At 42.6% G+C, this 20,810-nt stretch overlaps 1 protein-coding gene and 1 long non-coding RNA gene across 35 annotated transcripts in view; one reads left to right on the top strand and one right to left on the bottom strand.

Moving 5' to 3' along the window:
• Positions 1 to 11,550, top strand: part of Kcnma1 (potassium calcium-activated channel subfamily M alpha 1) — a 688,790-nt gene extending 677,240 nt beyond the window's left edge. For 9 of the 32 annotated variants that reach the window (XM_013123140.3, XM_040735914.1, XM_040735925.1 and 6 more), the window contains 3 exons: positions 1,852 to 2,076; positions 4,349 to 4,377; positions 11,238 to 11,550. In XM_013123140.3, coding sequence (XP_012978594.1) covers positions 1,852 to 2,076; positions 4,349 to 4,377; positions 11,238 to 11,392 — 409 coding nt within the window. In that variant the 3' untranslated portion in view covers positions 11,393 to 11,550. Of the gene's footprint in view, positions 1 to 1,851; positions 4,489 to 11,237 lie in introns of those variants that run through there. The other 23 variants (XM_005083514.4, XM_005083509.4, XM_021234956.2 and 20 more) reach the window with 4 other exon arrangements.
• LOC121136167 overlaps positions 1 to 12,349 on the bottom strand; it is a 57,743-nt gene extending 45,394 nt beyond the window's left edge. For all 3 annotated transcript variants that reach the window (XR_005873287.1, XR_005873286.1, XR_005873288.1), the window contains exon 1: positions 11,995 to 12,349. This is a non-coding gene — a long non-coding RNA (uncharacterized LOC121136167). The remainder of the gene's footprint in view (positions 1 to 11,994) is intronic.
• Positions 12,350 to 20,810: the final 8,461 nt, after the last annotated feature.

The following is a 20,810-nucleotide window of genomic DNA, read 5'->3' as shown; positions in this document are numbered from 1 at the left end:
ATCTCTTCCCTGCATCCCTTCCCTGCATTCCTTCCCTGCATCCCTTACCTACATTCCTTCCCTGCATCCCTTCCCTGTATCCCTTCCCAGCACTACTTGCTTGCATCCCTTCCCTGCATCCCTTCCCTGCATCCCTTCCCTGCATCCCTTCCTTGCATCCCTTCCCTGCATCCCTTCCCTGAATCCCTTCCCTACATTCCTTCTCTGAATCCCTTCCCTGCATCTCTTCCCTGCATCCCTTCCCTGCATTCCTTCCCTGCATCCCTTACCTACATTCCTTCCCTGCATCCCTTCCCTGTATCCCTTCCCAGCACTACTTGCTTGCATCCCTTCCCTACATCCCTTCCCTGCATCACTTCCCTACATCCCTTCCCTGCATCCCTTCCCTGAATCACTTCCATGTATCACTTCCCTGCATCCCTTCCTTGGTCCCTAGTGTGGAGATGCTTTACATTGATATTTTTGCTACATATAGTTTGCAATTGACTCACTTTCTTTCGTATATTTAATTTTAAGAAACTTTTAGATTATCACCTTAGACAAAAACAAATGACAGTTTCTGTATTCTAGTTCTTCTTCCTCATATGCCTTAATAGAACCTGATAGCAGGCAAAATATTAATCCTACAATTACCCAAATCCATTGTGTAGTGTGCCCCAGGAAACAGTGTCATAGAGGTATTTCTCAGATCTGTAGATTAAAACCATATGGTTTTCTTTTTGTTGTTGTTTGTTTTTTAAATACTGGGGACTGGAGAGATGACTCAGCAATTAAAAGCACTGTCTGTTCTCCAGAGGACCCAGATTCAATACCTAGCACACATGTGGCAGCTCACAACTGTCTGTAACATTAGTTCTGGGGATCCACCATCGCCTACATAATACATGCAAGAAAAACACCAATGCACATAAAATAAAAATAAACTGTTTTAAAAATACTGTGATTAAAGTAATTTCTGCAGTGTGTAAGGAAAAATATACATGTACTTTTTAAAATTACATAGCTATGTTTATATATTTAATGCCCAAGAATTATAGTACATACCCAGAGTTAAAAAGTGTTGCAGACTAATGCCAGGTGGTGGTCTGTATGCCTTTAATTCCAGCACTGGAGGCAGAGGCAGTCAAATCTTCCTTCCTCCCTCCCTTCTTTTCTCCCTCCTTCTCTCCCTTCTCTCCCTTCCTCCCTCCCTCCCTCCCTCCCTCCCTCCCTCCCTCCCTCCCTCCCTCCCTCCCTCCCTCCCTTTCTCTCTCCCTCTCTCTCTCCCTTCCTCCCATCTACCTCCCCTTCCTTCCTTCTTTCCAGTGCTGTCAATTGAGTTCAGGGCCTTTTGTATGCTAGGCAGATGCTCTGCCACTAAGCTCCACCACCACCCAGGTTAACAATGTGCATTATTCTGCGGCTCCCAGGAGGTTGAGATGACCTTTGAGATCCACGCTACAGAGAAAGCTTGATCTAGTAGGGAGGAGGCAGGTCAAACTGTTGTAAACAGGGGATTGTTTTTAAAGAGGTTTGTGACTGTCAGGACGTTCTAGTATGGAAGTTACAGCACAGTTGAGTGACTATTTCGTTGTGAACTTGATCCTTGTACAGAAAAATGCATATGGTTCATAGGAATTATGGTGTAGTTTTTTATTACCAGCTCTAACTTGGCAGCGCTGCCTGGGCTTCTGGCTGCCTCGTTGAGTTAAACATGACGATTTTCTTTAAATTGGAAGAGTATCTGAGGCTACTGGACTAAGTACATCATCCAGTTCCGCCGATGAATTGGAGCAGCTAGGCAATGAGTTAAGTCAAGTCATGTGTCTGCTCCACTCAGCAGCCTGTGATACCTTTGCATTCTCTGTCTAGGTATGTCATCACCAATCCCCCCTACGAGTTTGAGCTCGTCCCGACAGACCTCATCTTCTGCCTGATGCAGTTTGACCACAACGCTGGCCAGTCCCGGGCCAGCCTGTCCCATTCCTCACACTCCTCACAGTCCTCCAGTAAGAAGAGCTCCTCTGTCCACTCCATCCCGTCCACAGCGAATCGGCCGAACCGGCCCAAGTCCAGGGAATCTCGCGACAAACAGAAGTACGTTCAGGAAGAGCGGCTTTGATATGTGTATCCACCGGCACCATGCGTGAAACTGTATCTGCTACTCATTTCCCCAGTTGGTACTCCAACAGAGTAACTTCCCTGTTCCCTTAGTAGCCCCTCTTTTTTCTTTCCTTTCTTTTTCTTTCTTTCTTTCTTTTTTTTTACACATTTTGCATATGTATGATAGTGTGCATGTGGTTGTCATTTTTATTTCACCACCATAAAACCCTTGAACACAACAGCAAATAAGTGGATGGACCAAAAGTTATTTGTGATTCTAGGGGGGAGATAACCCAAAGGCATCCTCCAGCTGTAAATAGCTCACTAAGGGAATGAGGTCACAGGTTAGGAGGCAGCACCTGTGATCTGTGTCAGTTAGGCAAAGCAGGTTTTTTTTTTTTTTCTCCCGATTTATCAGGGTCATCAGAATGCTTTGAGCTTTGGGTTTTTTTGTTTGTTTGTTTGTTTGTTTTTGTTATCTCTTTTTTCTCTCTCTTTTTATACACACACTATAAGTTAGCTTACGATCATTTGAAACAAGCAACCAAAAGCAATGAAATTGCATTGATCGTTTCCACTCTGGACTGAAGTATGGTAAACATTTGAAAAGCTTTCAAAGTGTGCACCGAAGATGATGAAGTATCTGCTTGTTGTGAGAGAACATCAGATTTTTTTTACTTATTCACCTAAACCTTTGTGTCTCCAAGCTAGCTTCTTCCAGGAGTTCAAGCGGATGTTTCTAACTTTAATGCGGAGAGAGAGAAACAGGTTTCTACTCCTGGATGTATCAAATCCTAGCCATTTCATTTACCTGAAAAAAAGTTTGGTTGCATATTAAATTCTTCTTCTGTCTCCTTATGCTGCCATAGGGATAGCAAGTTTTTTTCTTTCACTGTTGACATTTGGGATGAAAAGCCATATGTATCATAAATATCAGATGTAAGTCATTAAGAACTGCCTTCCTGGGACTTTTACCTCTTTTAAAAGGTGAATCACTTACCTTATGTACAGAATAAATAATGCTCAGAAAAGAGCAGGTATTTTTCCATGCATTCTCAGGGGACCTTTTTACTCCCCTTTGTTTGACTAACGAGGGCCCCAATGCCAGGTAGAATTCAGGCTGGGGCACTGGTGGAATGAGAGGGAGAAAGACTCAGTGGCAGATAATGTTTTTTGTAGGAGTTAGATAAGCCAGGATGTAGAAGGATGGAGCCACAGTTGGTTGACTCAACAAAGACAAAAACTAGTGACCACATTTAAATTGCTGGCATATTGTGTGATGCTCTGTCACATAGCAGAAGGCTGGCAGGAAAAGTTGAGCATAGATAAGCCAATTCTTATGGATAGGTGAGTGATGGGGAGGGAGCTTCTCCCTGTCATTTCAAGATGGGAAGGAAAGGATCACAACAGTAGGCCAAGCACATTTCAGTGGAGTTTTTTTCTTTTGTTTTATTTCTTTATTTCCTTTTTAAAACTATTAGTCAAAAAGGGAGGGTAGACTGATCCATTTTCCCCAATATGCAATTATCACATGTTTTATGCATGAAAATTATGTTTTAGGAACATAGGAGTTCTGAGTAATTGGCCAACTTTACCATAACCAAATTCTGGTCTGGGTAGACTAGCCTTGAACACATATGAACCTATTTGAAACTTTTACTTAGAAATCCATGGATAGAATAGAGGGCAGAAAGGAGGGGGAAAATTCGTCAGAGCTGTAGCATCTCTTTTAAAAAGGTGTTTTTATGGTGACTGTTTGGGATTTATATTTTGGATCCCCTGTCCCCTCCAGCATGATGGTTTTGGAGATTTGCTTGCTGTGTGATTGACAAGCACTTTTACTGACAGAAATGGTGAGGCTTGGTCAGAACCTCCACCTCCTCCTACACCAAAGACAGGGCCAGGGTAGTGCCCCAACCAGCAGTGGGTGGGAGTCAATGTATACGTGTAAATTCAAAAGTCCTGTGAGTGCAAGTATTTTTTTCAAATTATTTTGTCCTTGTGCATTTTGATTTATATATGACATATATCACTCTCTTTATATATATAACTATATATATATAAAAGACTATATATATAACTATATATACATATCCCTTAGTTTTGGATCATGAGAGATCTTCATGCATTCTTTGCAAAGGAGGTTATGAAATTATGCCCTCAGAACATTTATAACTATAAGAATGTGCCAGTTAAAGTGCTCAACAGGAAATATGACAGTTTAAAAGCATTGTAAAACTCACATAGCTTACTTCTCTCTCTAAAGTGCAACAAGGATGACTAGAATGGGCCAAGGTATGACAATTAATGGTTCCTGCATGACCTAGCCACTGCTGGGGGTTTCCTTCTATAACGTTGTCCTTGTGAAACTTTTGTGGAATTAAAAAAAAGGAGTTACAAATTTTATTCTGTTATTGGTTTGTTTATTTTTATTTCTATTGTTCTGTTTGTGGTTCTATTTATTTTGTTTTGCTTCTCCACCCTCCCCTTCTCCTCCTCCTCCTTTCTCCCTTCCTTCTTCTTTTTCTTCCTCCACTTTCTCAATTGCTCAGCGCAATGTGCTGCTGCTATGGCTAGACCCTTTAGAGTTTGTTTTGGTGTTCTTTGGTTTGGGGTTGGGTAATCTGGGGGTAACTTCTCTCCATCTGGCTTGCCTTCAAATCTGCACGTGGCCCTCCCTGCCCACCTTGATACCTTGTCCCAAGTCTAAAAGCATTTTCCATTGAGAAACCCAGTTTCCTCCACTTCCCCCATCACCACCCCAGCCCAAACCCAGCCCCCATCGGTCTGTTCACATCTCTGTGTTGATCTTGGCAAGACCCACATGATTGAATGATGATGGATGATGCCAGTTGATAACTGTTTTCTGTAAAACATTCACAGCTATTCCATTTGGCGAATGTGCTTCTCTGTTAATGGTTGATCCTCCTTTCATCTGTAATAGGAGGCCTATTAATGGCAAATGCAGTGGTCTGCTTTCCTGTTTGGTCAGTATGAACCCAAGTCAAAGCTGTTGAGCTGTGTGAATCAACTTGAGAGCACATGTCCAGTGATGAAAGGGCCGATGACTCAGTCTGGACGGTACTTGTGTCTCCTGCCACCCGCCTTTCGGATATTAGTTAAATCCCAACCATGAATAGGGCAGACAGAAGTAAATCCAAAGTGTCTTTTTAGCACACTTAGTGGCTCCAGTCTGCAATTGACTGGAATGGGAACAGACTGTGACATGAGATACAATTTGGGGGTTTTCCCTGGACTTTGGGTACACATTCCCCACTGGATAATTGCAGATCATTCAGAACTGGTCAGAGATAACTACTGATATATCTGATGGTGGCAAAAGGATCATGTTGAGTTCTCTTGTAAGAGCTGAAACTTGTATGTTATACTTTTCTTCATGGAGTGGAGTGTCTGCTCACATCATTTTCCATTTGACTCTGCACCTCCTCCTTGAGAACAGAAGCTCCCTTAGGAAGGAGGTAGATGATGTCTTCATAGTTTGTCTCTTCCCTGCTTCCCCCTTGCCCAGACTCGGAACAAACAAGAAGTGGTAGACAGTGAGAGAACACTGTAAAAATGCATGCACTTAGCAAGAATCACAGCTTGGAACTCAGTGCTCATCCCAGTTCTGGAAGAGAAACAGTGTTTCAGCCATTTAATCCAATTCGCTTAGGCTTTGGAAAGTCCGGAAGTTAAGTGAGTTGGTAAACTAGGAGGGAGTTTTGCTCAGCACTAGGTGTCTGATAACTGTGGCACTGTCAGCATCTCTAAGCGCTGCTGCTGAGCTCCTTCTCCTATCCAGTTCAAATGGACCCTGGCACGTTCCAGTTTTCACTGTATTTTTGGGGACGCTTCAAATTCCATTCTGAAATTAGGACTTACAGCTCAGGGTATTAAAGTAGATATGCACAATATGTATTTGAAGACTCTCACCTTAATCATTTCACACTTTTAAACTGTTTTATCATTTAGCCATATCCCCTTGCTTTATTTTTGGAGAAGTGGCAATTAATGCCTGAGGTGTTGACATATTTGATTTGCTTGTGTCAGGCTCTTGGAGCCAGATTCTGCTTCCAAGTCAGGGGACAAGCCCTGTGAGCTTAGTGACTAGAGAGACTGACTGTGCCTGCTGGCAGCATTAGGGAGATCCTAGGTGACCAGCAGAACCTTTGACTGGCTCTCTTTCAGCATGGGGAATGCCTTAAAGGTGTCTGTGTCCCAACAGAAATAATTATATCAACCTTCAAGGTTCCTATAGCAACAGGCTCCTTGAAGAACAAGAAAGTACAGAAACTTCAGGGAGTGGAAGATAAGACAGAGTACAAATCAATTTCTCTACCAACTTCCATCAGCCAGTGCCCACTTTGTCATAATATGATAAGGAAGTAGCTGTGGGCACCTGTCACTAAGCTGGTTAAGTATCTTCCATAAGGAGGCTACACATGGAAGGGAGCAAGAGAAACTCCTGCTACCTAAGAGGAAAGAGTATCCTTGGGGCTTGGCTGGATGCAGGGATGCGGTGGCAGACAGTCACAGGGGTCCATGACAGGGAGGTGAGATCAAAGGACACCTGGGCCTGGTAGAAACTATGCTTTTGTCTATGGAATGGCTATGTTCTGCTGAGGCAGAAGAAGAGGAGGCAGGGTGCATAGTTTTGCCTGGGAGGCATCATGTTTTGTGAGCAGAGGAAGAACACCTCACTGCCTTTCAGAAGTGTAATCCAGGAAACCACATGGAGATGCCCTTGTAGGCGGAAGCTCCTGGTAGCCATTGGTGTCTCATTGTCCTTGTTACCCAAATGGAATCTTTTCCATCCACGACATTGTTCTCAAAGCCTCAGCTCTCGGTGCTATAGAGAGCCTGTTGCTCCAGATGCCTTCATTGGGGTATCAGTTCCACTTTCTGCAGTCTTCTTGGGAGAGTAGTTATGTGGAAAGACTAAAGCCCACAGCACTGACAAGGCAGGGAGTCAGCAAAAGCTCTGTGTTCATAGTGCAACTGTTTCACTCTCTGCTTATGGAGCTTTTGGCAGCTCAGCCCTTCCTAACAATAGTAACTCTCCTCCAGGAGCAAGTCTAAACCCTTGCTCTAAACCCTAACCCTATAATTTTCTTATACTAGTGATGGAAAACACAGGTGGTTCTCCAAAGGCAGAGCATTCATCAAGTAAAGACTGATGTTATAAACAATGAATGACCCACTGCATGACAGCCCTGAATTCCCCAGCATAACACCACATTACCCCTGCCTCTCATTCAGCTTCCAGATGAAGACTGAGTACCCATAAGATCCTACCATGTCACCTCTATTGCCACAATCTACATTCTTCAGGCAAGCCCCCAATTTATACAGTCTAGGTTTCTGCCTCTGGCTCCTCCATTGAAGAGCTTCATTTGTAAACACAACATGTAGAAGGTACCCTCCCACCCCCCACATCCTACTCATATCAATGCTAACCTTAAAGCAAATGCTTAGGCACTCATTATGGCTACTGTGCTCAGCAAATTACAGTTGTAAACATATCCAACTCTCTTCATCAAAACAAGTGTAGGGATCATTAGAATTTCCATTCGTCCAATATGGAATCTGAAGAACACCAAAGTCAGTGTAGTTCAGTCACTACAATACAGTGTCCTTTCATTAATCACATTAACAAACTTAGCAAAGATTATTTGCTTACCATGTAACTGAATGTGTAGTAAGCCACTGGTCCCTATGTCATTGACTTAGCCAACAAGATTATGGAGGCTACTTCCTCACCCCTATTCTATAGAAGAGGAATGACAGCAAGATACTTTACATCACCTTTTCAGAGCAGATAGGATATGAGAGATCCAGGTACACTTGACTCCAGACCACAAGCTTCTGCCATTTCACTGGCCACTTCTACATGGTGTGTCCATAGTGTACATAATGGCTTAGTTTGTCTACAACATGGCACTCTCAGTAACATAGCAGTCGAGTGGTGGTTCTGCCTACCCTTAATCTCAGCATTTGGGAGACAGAAGCAGGTAGATCTCCATGAGTTCAAGGCCAGACTAATTTACAAAGCAATTTCCATGACAGCCAGGGCTACACAGAGAAACCCTGACTTGAAAAAAGAAGTCAATAATATAGTAGTTATTTTACCTCCAGTTATTTTCTCTACTTGTTTTGTTATACTCATCTGCTTACCAAAGATAGTAACATGTCATTCCCTTCCTGTGGGAGGGAACTCTAGCTGCCTTGTGACTGAAATTCCTGACAGGCCTCACAGAGTTCTCAGAATAGAGTATCATACATATACCACCCACAATAAGTTCATAAACAAACACACATTTTTTATTTTATTTTTTGTCTGGCACCAAAAAGTCCTTCACAGACCACAGAATTTCTCATCCTAGGTGTAAAACGAGGCTACATAGAACACAGAGATAAGCCAAGCTTGGGAATGGAGTTCCCTTGCTCGCTACAGTCCTCATTAGAAGCCCTGCTTTGAGTCCTCTTCCTAACGCCTGCTTTTGTAGCAATCTATTGGCTTCATCTTTGAAGGACAAGATTATGCCAAATTGTCACTGTCTTATTACACAAAGCACATTCCATGGAAGCCCAGCGGATGGTGACTATTGAAATGTACCTCCCTCTGAAGCTGTTTGGGAGACCTTTGTCCCCAAACATTTCAGACAGCATCCAGAGCACCTCACTAGTTCAATTTCCTCAACTCCTTACTTGACCAAGCCTGCCACAGCATAGGCTTTTAGAGTTTAGGAGACACTGAATTAAACAGTGGCTTCTCTTCACCTGCCAATGGGGAGGTGTTTGCCTACAACTCTTTCCTTGCTTGAAGCTGCATTTCCTAAAGCACTGGGGTTATTCCACCCAGATTGCCTTTTGTGGCAAGAAATTTAAAGAGAAAGAAGAAATTTAAATGAGGCCAGTGATGCTGTTTCTCTTTCAGAATGCTGGAGGAACTTGATATTTTCTCTGTGGCGAAAGGTCAAAAATGCCCCCTTTGAATTGAACTGTAAATACTAAATTCTCAACAATTATTCTCTGCAGCAGTTGAAAAAAATCAAAAACAAACAAAAAACAAATTCAGCACATTGCAGTTGTTTGGTCTTTCACCAAAACACACCCACTTTCCGTCAGCAAGACTTACTCTTCTACCTGGCACGTACAACCTAGCACTGAATTCCTTTGGCAAAATCGTTCTGTGTAACTGTGGCAAGAGCCAAGGGCAGCTTGGGCAAACAGCGTAAACACCAGGCTCTCTCTGAGCTTCATCTCTGCGCGTAAGCTGCTTGAGAAAGTCATAGTTGGAAATTGTTTTGGAGACCTGGCAATGCTTTTAAAACATGATAACCATCACACTTTTCTCTGAAAGGTTAGTTTAATCGTAGATCACAAAAAATTGGTTTCCACAAATGCATAATGGTTCATCTATGTCACACTTGAACTAAATGGTTTTTTAAATGGAGCTGAAATTATTTTGATGTGTACACAGTCCTAGATTTCTATACAACCTTTTTTAACCAGCCCATCAGGAGTCTTGCCTCTAAAGCCTCATTAATAATTCAGATGTGCTGATGACTTTAAAAGATCTATGGAATTGAAGCTTAGGGGGAAAAAAACCCTCCTCTTGACAAAAAGATAAATGAATGTAGAAAGAAGCTGTAGGAGGCTGGCAAGCTGTAGATCATCTCAGAACAGATTGTAACTTTATCATTCTGTCAAGGGGAATAATTTAAAGCACTTAATCAGTTAGCTTCGCTGTGAGGATGTAGCATTATGAATTCCTATCGTCCAATCTGTTCAAATCAAAGTGAACGTAATTATAATAGGTAGGAGAGCCAGAGCAGGAGGGATCATGGGGAGAACCACGCAAGAGGTAGCAAGTATCCTGAGGGCTACACTGAGCTGCTGAACGTCCTTTAGGCTTTTCCCAATCATATCCTAGCCCCAGAGGCAGCCACAACGAGGAGCGAGGGCATTGGGAATGGTGATAATACAGACCAAGAAGGAAAAAGTAGAGCGATCATGAGCTAATCACAGATGCTGAATTTATAAGCTAACACATGCACACGCATGCGCACGCTTGCACACACACATACACCAAGCCAGCTGGGAAATCATTTTAACAGGTATGTCCACAACCAGACACAAGGCAGATGTAAATTGTTCCATAAGCAATAAAAATGGAAGCCAGAGGGACCATTGTTTCTAGAGCTGTGAATGTGTTGGAAAGCTGTTTTCCTTCCTCTCTCCCTCCCCTCTGCCACTGGAATGAAGCCTACAATCCCCGAAGCTAGATAGTCTGCTGTCCACTCCCTTCCTATCTCTGCCCATGGACCAACTTTTCAGAAAATTTCAGTCCTAGAAAGGGGTATGGATTAGAGTAGAACCAGGTGAAATTGCACAACCCAGCTAAGAGGCTGCTCCTCTGCACACACACACACACACACACACACACACACACACACACACACACACACATCCTGACTCAGCAGTCTCTTTCTCTCAGCCATTTCTGTATTTCGGGTAGAAAGGAAAGTGACAAGCCAGCACGTGCTCACTGCTGACAGCTTGGGTTATTATAGTCAACTGAGACGGTGCCACCTGGAACTCTTGCCATGACTTCAGACCCACAGACTTCTCTTTCTTTAAATAAAAGCCATTTCAAAATGCTCTTTTAGGACAGTTGCCTATTCTGATTTTTTCTCTCATTGGCCAAGAGATTCTGTGGGATTACCTTAAGTCCCCTTGGACCATGAGAAGGAAACAGACAGGACAGGAGTGGTACAGTTCACATCTGCCTTTGAGTCTGCTTGTTGTAGCAAAGCCAAGAAAAGGCTGGGAAGAGGTGAGACTGGGGAAGATTCTGGACCGCTTGTTCCACAGTAGGGGTGGTGTCCATCTACTCCAGCTTAGTCTCTGAGGTTGGCCTACTCCTGGGAGCTCCTAGTCTCAATAGCACACTCATTTTGTTCTTCACTGGCTATAGGAAAGAGAAGGATGTTCCGGCTCTGGGGGCTTCCGTACACTGTCTTAGCAATTACTCACTGCCAGCTTCTATTGATTACCTTTATGCATTTTCAATGAACTTTCCAAAAGCTTAACCTAGGACTAATTAAGCTTCTCATTTCTCCTTCTTGTTCTCTATCCATTTTGCCCTTTAGCAGAAAAGAAATGGTTTACAGATGAACCGGATAATGCCTACCCCAGAAACATTCAAACCAAGCCCATGAGTACCCACATGGCTAACCAGATCAACCAATATAAATCCACAAGCAGCTTGATCCCGCCAATCAGAGAAGTGGAAGATGAGTGTTGACTCCCAGGAAACCAGAACTATTTTTTTAAAGCCTGACTAACTTCATAAATGGTGACGTGACTTTTCTTCCTCTTCCATGCCGAATCACTGGTGGAAACACTAGAGTAAGCAAGAATTGCAAGAAAATAAAGTAGACAGCTCTTTCTCTTTGCCTTGAATATTGCTTCCATGTACTTTGGAAAAGAAAATGATTTCATTTATAAATGAACATACTAAAATAGTCATGTATAGCTTCTAGCGTTTTAAATTATTTTTATTTATTAGAAAGAAAATATATTTTTTCTTTTCTTTTCTCTTTTTCATTGCTAGATATCGTCCCATATATCACAGCAATGTAAAATCAAAATTAGTAAGTGGCCAGATTCCTTAATGTGTATCCCTCTCCCGCCCCTCGTTTTCGTTGAGGAGAATGATGGTCACCTCCCCAGTTTATAATTAAGGGAAATGGATTACCCAAAGAACTTTAAGGTAGTCAACAATGTACACACACATTTTAATAAATTGAAAAACACCAGTCAGAAGAGCAGAGGTGAATATCTGCCTCCCCTGGGTGTGTGTGTGCTGATCTGCATTGACATCAGCCCTTAAACTTTCAAACTTACCTTTGCAGCTGTAAGTCAGATCTTCATAGTTTCAGTTTTCATCTGGCATTTCTTAGCCTTTGTTCATATATTTACAGGAAAGAGCTTCATGCAGCTTTCCTGCAGCTGCCAGATCAGGTTTAAGCAGCCAGCTCAAGATATGGGAAAGGGTTATAGGCACACCTAGGATGCGGAAGTTGTGCAGCGAGAACTGCCCATTTGTTATTCTCAAGGTGGGGCCTCCTCCAAGCTATTATGCTTTCCACTTCATACTTCTAATTCACCCGAGCAAGTTATGTCGCCTGTGGAAGAATCTGGTGAATTCTTTCCCCACTCAGAGTTATTAGCCTGGAAGTTTGTGAACATCAATAAGTAGTGTTACCTAACACTGGGATCTAAGAAGTGTTCATGCTTAGCACGAAGCATTTGTTTACACATCAGACAGTATCCACTGTCAAGGAGATGAACTTTTGCTCAGATTTTCATTTGCTGGCTTTCCTTGGTTGAATTGCTGGGACAAAACATTCAAACTCGTTAAACACATTGACAAACACAATACCAACTGAAAGGAAAGTAAGTCATGTCTTACCATAGACTGTTAGAAAAAGGCCTTTGAAATTTACCAGCAATGAAGTCAAATGTATCAGCCACTTCAACCCGTGGTCAGAAGATTTTTCTAAGCATCACATGCAATTGTGATGTCTCAGCCCAGCTGTTGCATGCATGCCCAGTGTATAGTCACTCAACAACTGCTTTTGTTCCAGTGACTCAGAAAGTCTTTCAACTTCATAGCAATCAGCCTTCTGATATGATCATCGGGGTCTCTGGAGAAGCATGGGTGTGACTGTGATTCTCAAGTCTTAAAAAAAAAAAGTAAAATGTGGACCTGTTCCCAATCTAACCAAAACAGCCCCCAAAATCCCATGACATCCCCATTCATGTTGTAGATGACTCTATGGTACCTATTTATGATAGTACAAACCAGATCAGAGCAAAGCAATGCGATCACCGTGGAAACGTCCGTCCGTCCACTAAGGACTCCAACTACCAATGTAGGCAAAATGAGCTTCCACCTCTGTCCATCCCTGCAGAGCCAGGGTAGCTGTACTCCCGCCTTGTAGGCACTGTCCTGCAGTGACTCGTCGGGCTGTGGGTACTCTGTTGTCACTTTTTGTAGAATTAGCTCTATAAAAGTATTGTGAATATAATGTGTGTCCAATTGGATTGTTAAAAAAATATTTATAATCAATCACTAGTCTACTCAGGCTAAAATGACGTCAGCAGTCTATATTCAGGCTTATTTATAAACATTTCTTGGATTCCAACAGATCTCAAATGTGTTGGTGGGGAGAATCCACTGCCAGGATATTGACAGTGTTCCTGGAAGCTAAGACTTCCTTAAACATCATGATTTTGCATTGGGGTTACCTAAGTACATTCATGTCAACCCACGCTCTTCTTCCCTTCCTGGATCACAGTAGGCTCTTTTTCACACTCGTTCCTACTAACCACTTCTGAATTTGTCTTAGTTCCGTGATCTCCTATGGCAACCAGTGGTGTTTACCTAAGTAATCTTCCACCAGAAGAATAGTGGTCTGGACACTCCGACTTTGCTTCATTCAAGTCAAGGCAAGAAGCAGAAGCTTAACCCCACCCCATTTCCCACAATAGCTGGAGATTGAAATCTAAACTGTTTTCCTAACCACAAAGGCTACAATGATAGTTTCCTACAGTGAGGGACTCCCTCCGTTCACCAGGCAGCTTTCAAAACCCAAGATAACAAATCCATTTTCTCCTGAGATAGAGCAATAAATGAAGAACACAAATCAAGCATGACTCTCAGGTGGTATAAAAAAACGACCTGGTGGTGGGACCTTTGGCAAAAATTCAAGGCCAATCAATTGAAATAGAGATAATATTTGTTCAAAATAACTGGAGGATTAAAGGCATTTCCCAGAGTTTCCAATTTGTTTCTATTTGTTGAGGTCTGAGTCCTCTGAAGGGTAAAACCTGTTTTTCCAACCACTTTCTCCTTAGGCCAATGGTGGTCTTCTTTGGAATATTCCACATTAGAAGGCTCTGATCTCCAGTCCCTGTTTAGGCTTTCAGAAAAACTATGTTGGCAAATTAATGATGCTTGAGTGTGTTGGGAATCAGATGGTTTGTAATACAGAAACTACCCATATGTGAGTTCATTTTTGACCTCACCATTTTTCTCATGGTGGCAACGTGCTTTTGTCTAAGCAACTATATTTCAGAATATCCTCCCATGCTATAACAGATAGAATTCATTCACTTAAGATGTTTTATCTTTAAGACTAATTGTGACTAAGTAATCTGGAAGAGCAACCTCCCTTCTACAAGTTATCCTTTGCTTTTGTCCGTTTGTTTTTTTAAGTGATGGAAGACTTTAATCAAGGACTTAGTTGAGTTGAAGTGAAGAGTGAGAAAATTATGAAATTAGGGATATTTTGAAAGTTAAACAAAAAGTGCCCAAACTGTGCCTGATTTGACGGTTCAAGAGCATTCGGACACAATTAGCTATTAGCTATGAAAATGTTCTTTAAATCCTCCAAGCCTCAGTGACTTAAATCATGGAGGGTGATTCCTTGAGCTGGCTAAGGTCCCTTTCAGACTGACTAAGACAATAGTTAACCTTGCCTCAGTTAAGTCCCTGAAGCAATCTTTTCCAGCGCTGTAACCATGGCTTTTCTGGCTCTGTGAACCAATGATGGCTTTCTGAGCTGAACCGGCATCCTCTTTCTGCTCTGGACATTGAACAGTCAGGTTTGTGCTCTTAGATGTGAGATGCAAAGGTTTCAGATTCACCCCATCATTGGTGTTGTTGGTTCTAGGTTTCTCCTTATAACCTTGCTCCCCAGCTTCCCTGTCTCTTGGTGCAGCAGGGTTTTGACTAGTCTCTTCTTCTCCAGCCCACATCTCTAACAGCGTAGAGAGAGAGAGAGTCTGGACACCCCTACTCTTGATATTATTCCCATTAATAATAATATCCCCACATCCACTCATCCTTGCTTCTCATTTCCTTCCCAGTTTGACTTGTTTTGCTTTTGTTAACCATTGTCTTTTGCTGCTTACATTCATAAGTGTAATCTTGATCTGTCATTTTCATCATCAAGGAGATCCTTGTTGAAAGAATCATAGAAAGAGGTAGAAAGGCTCAAAGAAAAACCGTGTCAGCTAAATGACTGGCAGTCATCTTGACTTCCAAGAGATCACACAAATTAATTGAACACTAAGTTCCAGCCTCAGGTCTGCTCTTTTTTTATTTTATTTTTATTTTCTGCCTTTGGGACAGTGGTAAAGTCACCGATACAGTGGCTCTTATTACTGAAGACTCAATCCATACTTTTCAACTTAGAGGAACTGAGAAATTACTTTGACATTTCCTACTATATTTTTTTTCTGCCTCAGCTGTCCAGCCCATGTTCTTTTTTTTTTTAAGATTTATTTATTTATTACATATTCAATGCTCTGCCTACATGCCAGAAGAGAGCACCAGATTGAATTACAGATAGTTGTGAGCCACCATGTGGTTGCTGGGAACTGAACTCAGGACCCCTGGAAGAGCAGTCAGTGCTCTTAACCTCTGAGCCATCTCTCCAGCCCCCAGCCCATGTTCTTTTTTTTTTTTTTTTTTTTTGGTTTTTCGAGACAAGGTTTCTCTGTGGCTTTGGAGGCTGTCCTGGAACTCACTCTGTAGACCAGGCTGGCCTCGAACTCACAGAGATCCGCCTGCCTCTGCCTCCCGAGTGCTGGGATTAAAGGCGTGCACCACCAACGCCCGGCCCAGCCCATGTTCTTAACAGGTGTTTTCTGTTATAAAACAGAATGATTCCTCGCTTAAATCTCATGGTTGCTTGATAAGATGAGGAGACCCTTTGGATTTATTTGTTTAAGGGACATAGATCTAGAAAAACAGTCATTGATTGAACAAACAGTGATGGGCACTGGTGACTGTACCCTTTTGGGATGGAGGCTTTTAAGATGTTCATTTACTTCTGGAACAGGTGTAACAGGAACTTTGACTTTCTAGCCGAATATTATAAGATTATTTAAGCCAAGTTTATCCTAATTGATTATTGCCCATGCAATAATATTTCCAAGATTACCACAAAAATAAGGTAATTCAGAGGATATTTAAAATTTTATTTTTCAATATCTATGATAAGAGTTATTTTTAAGAAAAATATTAAGAAAGGGACCTCTGTGGTCAAAGGCCATTGGCCCTTCAATAGTTAGGAGCTCCCCAATATTCTAGCCTCACATGGCTTAATGGAGAAATGATTCACATTTAGATTCTCTGTTCTAGAAGACCATCCTTTTTAAACTGTTTTTGAGCATGAAAATGGACCTAAACTGGGGAAAACAGGGTGTGCATGAAAGAGTTAGAGAGAAGCAACACTTTCTGAAGCCCTGGAAAGAGATGATGCCTAGGACTGGAAGAAAGAGGTTCCCTGGAATCACAAATGGAAAAATGACAGGAACCCAATCTTGGATGGGCTGTGGAGGCTGTCCAATAGGAAATATGTGGTTTGACTGAAGGAACAAGGATCCTGAGGGTTTTCCAATGAGAAGGGACTTAAGAGATTACAATGCAGACACCAAAGGTGTTTTTGATAAATGAGCAACATACCTTCTGTGTCCACAAGCTGAGGAAAGATATGACAAGACTTCATGGAAGACGATAGAAAGCAGGTAGTTGAAGGGCCACATTAAAACAGTGGAGCATTGATTTAGAAAGACAGACAGAGTCACTGAAAGGTCTGAAGAAAGAGTGATGGGGCAGTGGTGCATACACTGTGCCCTTTTGGGGTGGACGCTTTTGAGACATTCAGTTCTTTCTGGAAGTATGGCAGAAATGTAGGCTTTCTAGCTAGGGGTTGCACTCAACAGCAGCTCATCAAGCAGAACACCTGCCTTTGTCCATTGTCTCTCTGTCAGGCCTATGACACCCCTGCAGTACTCAGTTACCAAAATCTCAGTCATAGATCCACCACATAGATTAAAGGGAAGAGACTTGTCAGATTGTTTCAAAGAAACCTGCTGGCTATACTATTTTCCAGACATTAATATAACATGAACACCTGGTAGACAGCCAACAAACCATAGCATAATCAAGAATGCAGGACTTCCAACTTCCAGCACTAGGTAGGCTTCTGTCAGGTGATTTAGTGATGTGGAACTGGTGGACAGCACCAGAACACGCTTTTTAGAGGAATGGATCAGGTTAGACGATGAGCATGAGAGTCTTACTTGCAGTGATCTTAAATCAAGCTCTGTAGAATAGATGGGGCCACAGAATTAGGTAAGCTGAGGCACAACATCCCAGCTCATGTGGGAATATGGATGAATCAGTGATTTCATTTAACTTATCAAGTAGTCCCTGTGACTTGCTGCTGGACAGCCTGTGTCTCTTCTTGGGAACAGAAGACTTGCCATGCACAACAGGCATCCAATAAAGACTTTTGTTCAATAAATGTGGTGGGCATGGCAAATAAATATCATGGGTTATAACAGCTGTGGAAGTTTGCATTGGGTTCTAGAGTTGGGTGTGAGTTTGACAGATTCTTTGTAAAGGAAACGCTTGCTGCAGACTCCAAGGACAGGGCCATGCAGAGGGACAGAAGAGGAGATGGTACGGTTTTGAGGCAGGAACTCAAGCAGCTGAGAAATGGGCTGCTTTCTTTCTGAAGAAGGAGAGATATCCTTCCCCACCAGGAAGTTTTCGTAGGCTGAAGATGCAGGCAGAGTTGAGAAGATGCTTTGGGAAGCCCTAACCCTATGGAAGCCCCACCCTACCAGCCTCTCACACACCAGATACTTATAAAGGGAGAAGCCTGGCTGAGTTCAATAAAGGAGAAAGCATAGGTTAGGTGATGGGTGAGTAGATCTGTCTGGAGGGCTATGACCAAGTTTTCATAGCAAACCAAGCTGATGCAATTAGGGCAGATCTATTCAGTGCTAGGAGAGTAGGAAACAGGGATTTAAAGACAGAAAGAATCATCAGTAAGGGTTGAGCTGAAGGGTATATGAAGTGGTGACTCAGAAGTACTATAAGGCAGACAGGAAAGACTTGTCTTTTTCTCCGGTGGTTGTCCTGAGGACTACATTGGGTGAGAAGCTAGCAGGCCACTCTATGTCATGTTGTATGCCGTGAAAATGGAGGATATACAGGGCGTTTAGGTCATCAGCAAGCTGTCTGAAGTACCCACAAAATGAGGGGTCTAGAAGTGATCTCTCCTTTCATCAGTTTATGTCACTCATTGCTGTTCATCCCTCATGCATAGCACACCAAGACCCCTCTAGTTGCAGGAGTCTTAATGCACAGAATGCTAAGGTCACCTTGCTATTATGGCTTTTCTGGACCAGGGTGTACAGCAGAGCTTTTTGCCCAGTGAAAACTGATCTCATTTCTAGAATGCTAAATTGAAAAGATAGTTTTTCCCCCCGAGGAACTTCTGTGTTTCTTCTTGTTCTCCAAAGATGACTGACCCCCAGAGCTCTTCAGGGCCTGTCTTAGGAAACAGCACCAGTCCTTTGTTTAGAATCCTACATGTAAATGTACACACAAATCACGGTGCCTGCCAAAGCAACCCAGAGCTTCCTGCCCTTGGGATCCAGGGTCAGTTTAAGGAGTTAGTCGTCAGGGAAGGGAGCCCCTACAATGAGACAAAGCAAGCCGCGGGTCTACACTAAGCCAGAGCCTTCCCCACTCCAAAACCTTGGCTCTTCTCTTCCTTCCCTGTGTACTCATTTGACCATAACTGCAACATTTCAAACATAAACCTAGATCTGCCTGGAAATCCTAATTAAAAACGTTCCATTCCCAGGTGGTACAATCACATCCTGCCTAAAGAGTCTGGCTCCTATCCGACCATGCAGATGCTGGAAAGAGATTATTCCCCCACTTAACACCAAAACCTTCATTTGAGATTTCTTCAGGGGACAAAGCAACCCCCCCCCAAACAAAACCAAACAGTCCCACAATTCAGAGGTACACATATGCAGAGGTCAGCCTACAACATGTTCATTAAGGGAAGAGAGCGTGGTTTATTCATCTGTCTTTTACACACTGATTGCTAGCATGGAAAATTACAGCTATGATGAATTATGTGACCAGACAGGAACTGGAGAAGAGAATAAATGCTGGTGCTCTGAAATGACCTATCCAACTCTGTCATCTGTGACAACCAGTGATAACTCTCTTGTCTTGTAAAAAGGGTTTGTACATAACTTGTACATGGTTTCATTTTGTATTTTTCGCAGATTAAAAATTTATGTATTTGTGTTCTAAAACAAGGCGTGTTTCTTGTGTCTTTGTAACTGTCACATGAGGGTGTGGGGAGGACTGGCAACATTCATATATAACCCCCTGCTCCTCCATGAAGGTGAAGGTAAAATTATGGACCAGCAGCAGCCATTAACTTGTCTCTACACTTGCAAGTATGAGTCAGTATGGCCCAACATTGCCATGAGCAGTGTGGGGAAGGGATGGCTGCTCGTGTCAGTGAAAAGCATAGAGTCCTACAGGGCCACACTGGGCTAGCAGATCCCATGCTGCTACAGATAGGTCCAGAATGTAGGGCTCTGAAGACATCGACCCTTGAGAAGTAAACACGGACTCTCTTCTGCCATCTGTTCTTAAGCATTCTATCTGTATGAATAAGCAAACTCTTCCTGCCTTTAACTTATCAAAACTCTGGGGTTGAAGCTTGCTGAAGGGGTGGGTCTTCTTGTTCTCCAGGGCTGTAGATGAAGCTTCATTTCCAAGTCAATAAGGTCTAACAACAACGCTGCGATTTGAGCCCATGCTTTAGATCTTCAGAATCTTTGACTTGGAATGGAATTCCTTACTCTAAGACTGATTTTGCTTCTGGGAAATGCAGAAGCTTGGAAGAGGGTTCTATTTGTGCACTGTGTAGAGTCTGTTGATAATAATATCTTTAGAGATTATACCCTTCACCAGCCAAACAATGTTTATACTCCTTTACTGGGACCTGGTGATACAACAGTGTGTAATAGCACGATTCTGGGTCTCTAGTCTGGGGAAGGACAGAATCAGTAAATTATCAGGTCACATGTTTCAAACTGATTTGTGGGAGAGACTACAATATGGCATTGAGAAAACATAAAAGGTATACTTAGCTATTTGAAGAAGAATCTAACTGACTGATACCTTGAAAACCAAATCTCTGGGTATCTTTGCTAGTTAGTCTTTCTCAGTCTGACACACACTAGAGTCATCTGGGAAAAGGGAACCTCATTTGAGAATTGCTGACAACAGATTAGCCTGTGGGCTTTTCTGCCAACATTTTCTTAATCAATGATTGATGTGGGAGGGCCCAGTTCATTGTGGGAAGTGCCGCCCTTGGGCAGGTGCTCCTGAATTATATATGAAAGCAAGCTGGGTAAACCACGAGGACCAAACCAGTAAAGCAGCAATCCTCAGTGGTCTATTCTTTAGTTCCTGCTTCCATGTTCTTTCCTTGGATTTTCTCAATGATGGACTAACCTGTAAACTGAAAAGAAGAAGGGAAAAAAAGCGCTACCCTCACCAAATTTGCCTTTTGCCTATGTTTTAGCAAAACAATAGAATTGAAAGCTGAGACAGTACCTAAGAGAAAGCCAGGCCCAAGCAGACCTCCTTCACAGAAATCAACTGCCTGTTTACCTGTCAGAACATGCCAGTTCCTCACAGCTCTTTGAGCTCTAGAATCCCAACTTCTCTTCACAATATTTGCTAACAAATCTGAATGCTGTTGGGGAAATGCAATTGCAGAGCATATGGTCCCCATTAGTTAGGCAAACTCCACTGC

The sequence above is a fragment of the Mesocricetus auratus genome, unplaced genomic scaffold, assembly GCF_017639785.1.
Source record: "Mesocricetus auratus isolate SY011 unplaced genomic scaffold, BCM_Maur_2.0 Super-Scaffold_100053, whole genome shotgun sequence".
Taxonomy (NCBI): Eukaryota; Metazoa; Chordata; class Mammalia; order Rodentia; family Cricetidae; genus Mesocricetus; species Mesocricetus auratus.
Note: the sequence above shows the minus strand (reverse complement) of the source record. Positions and strands in the feature narration are given on the sequence as shown.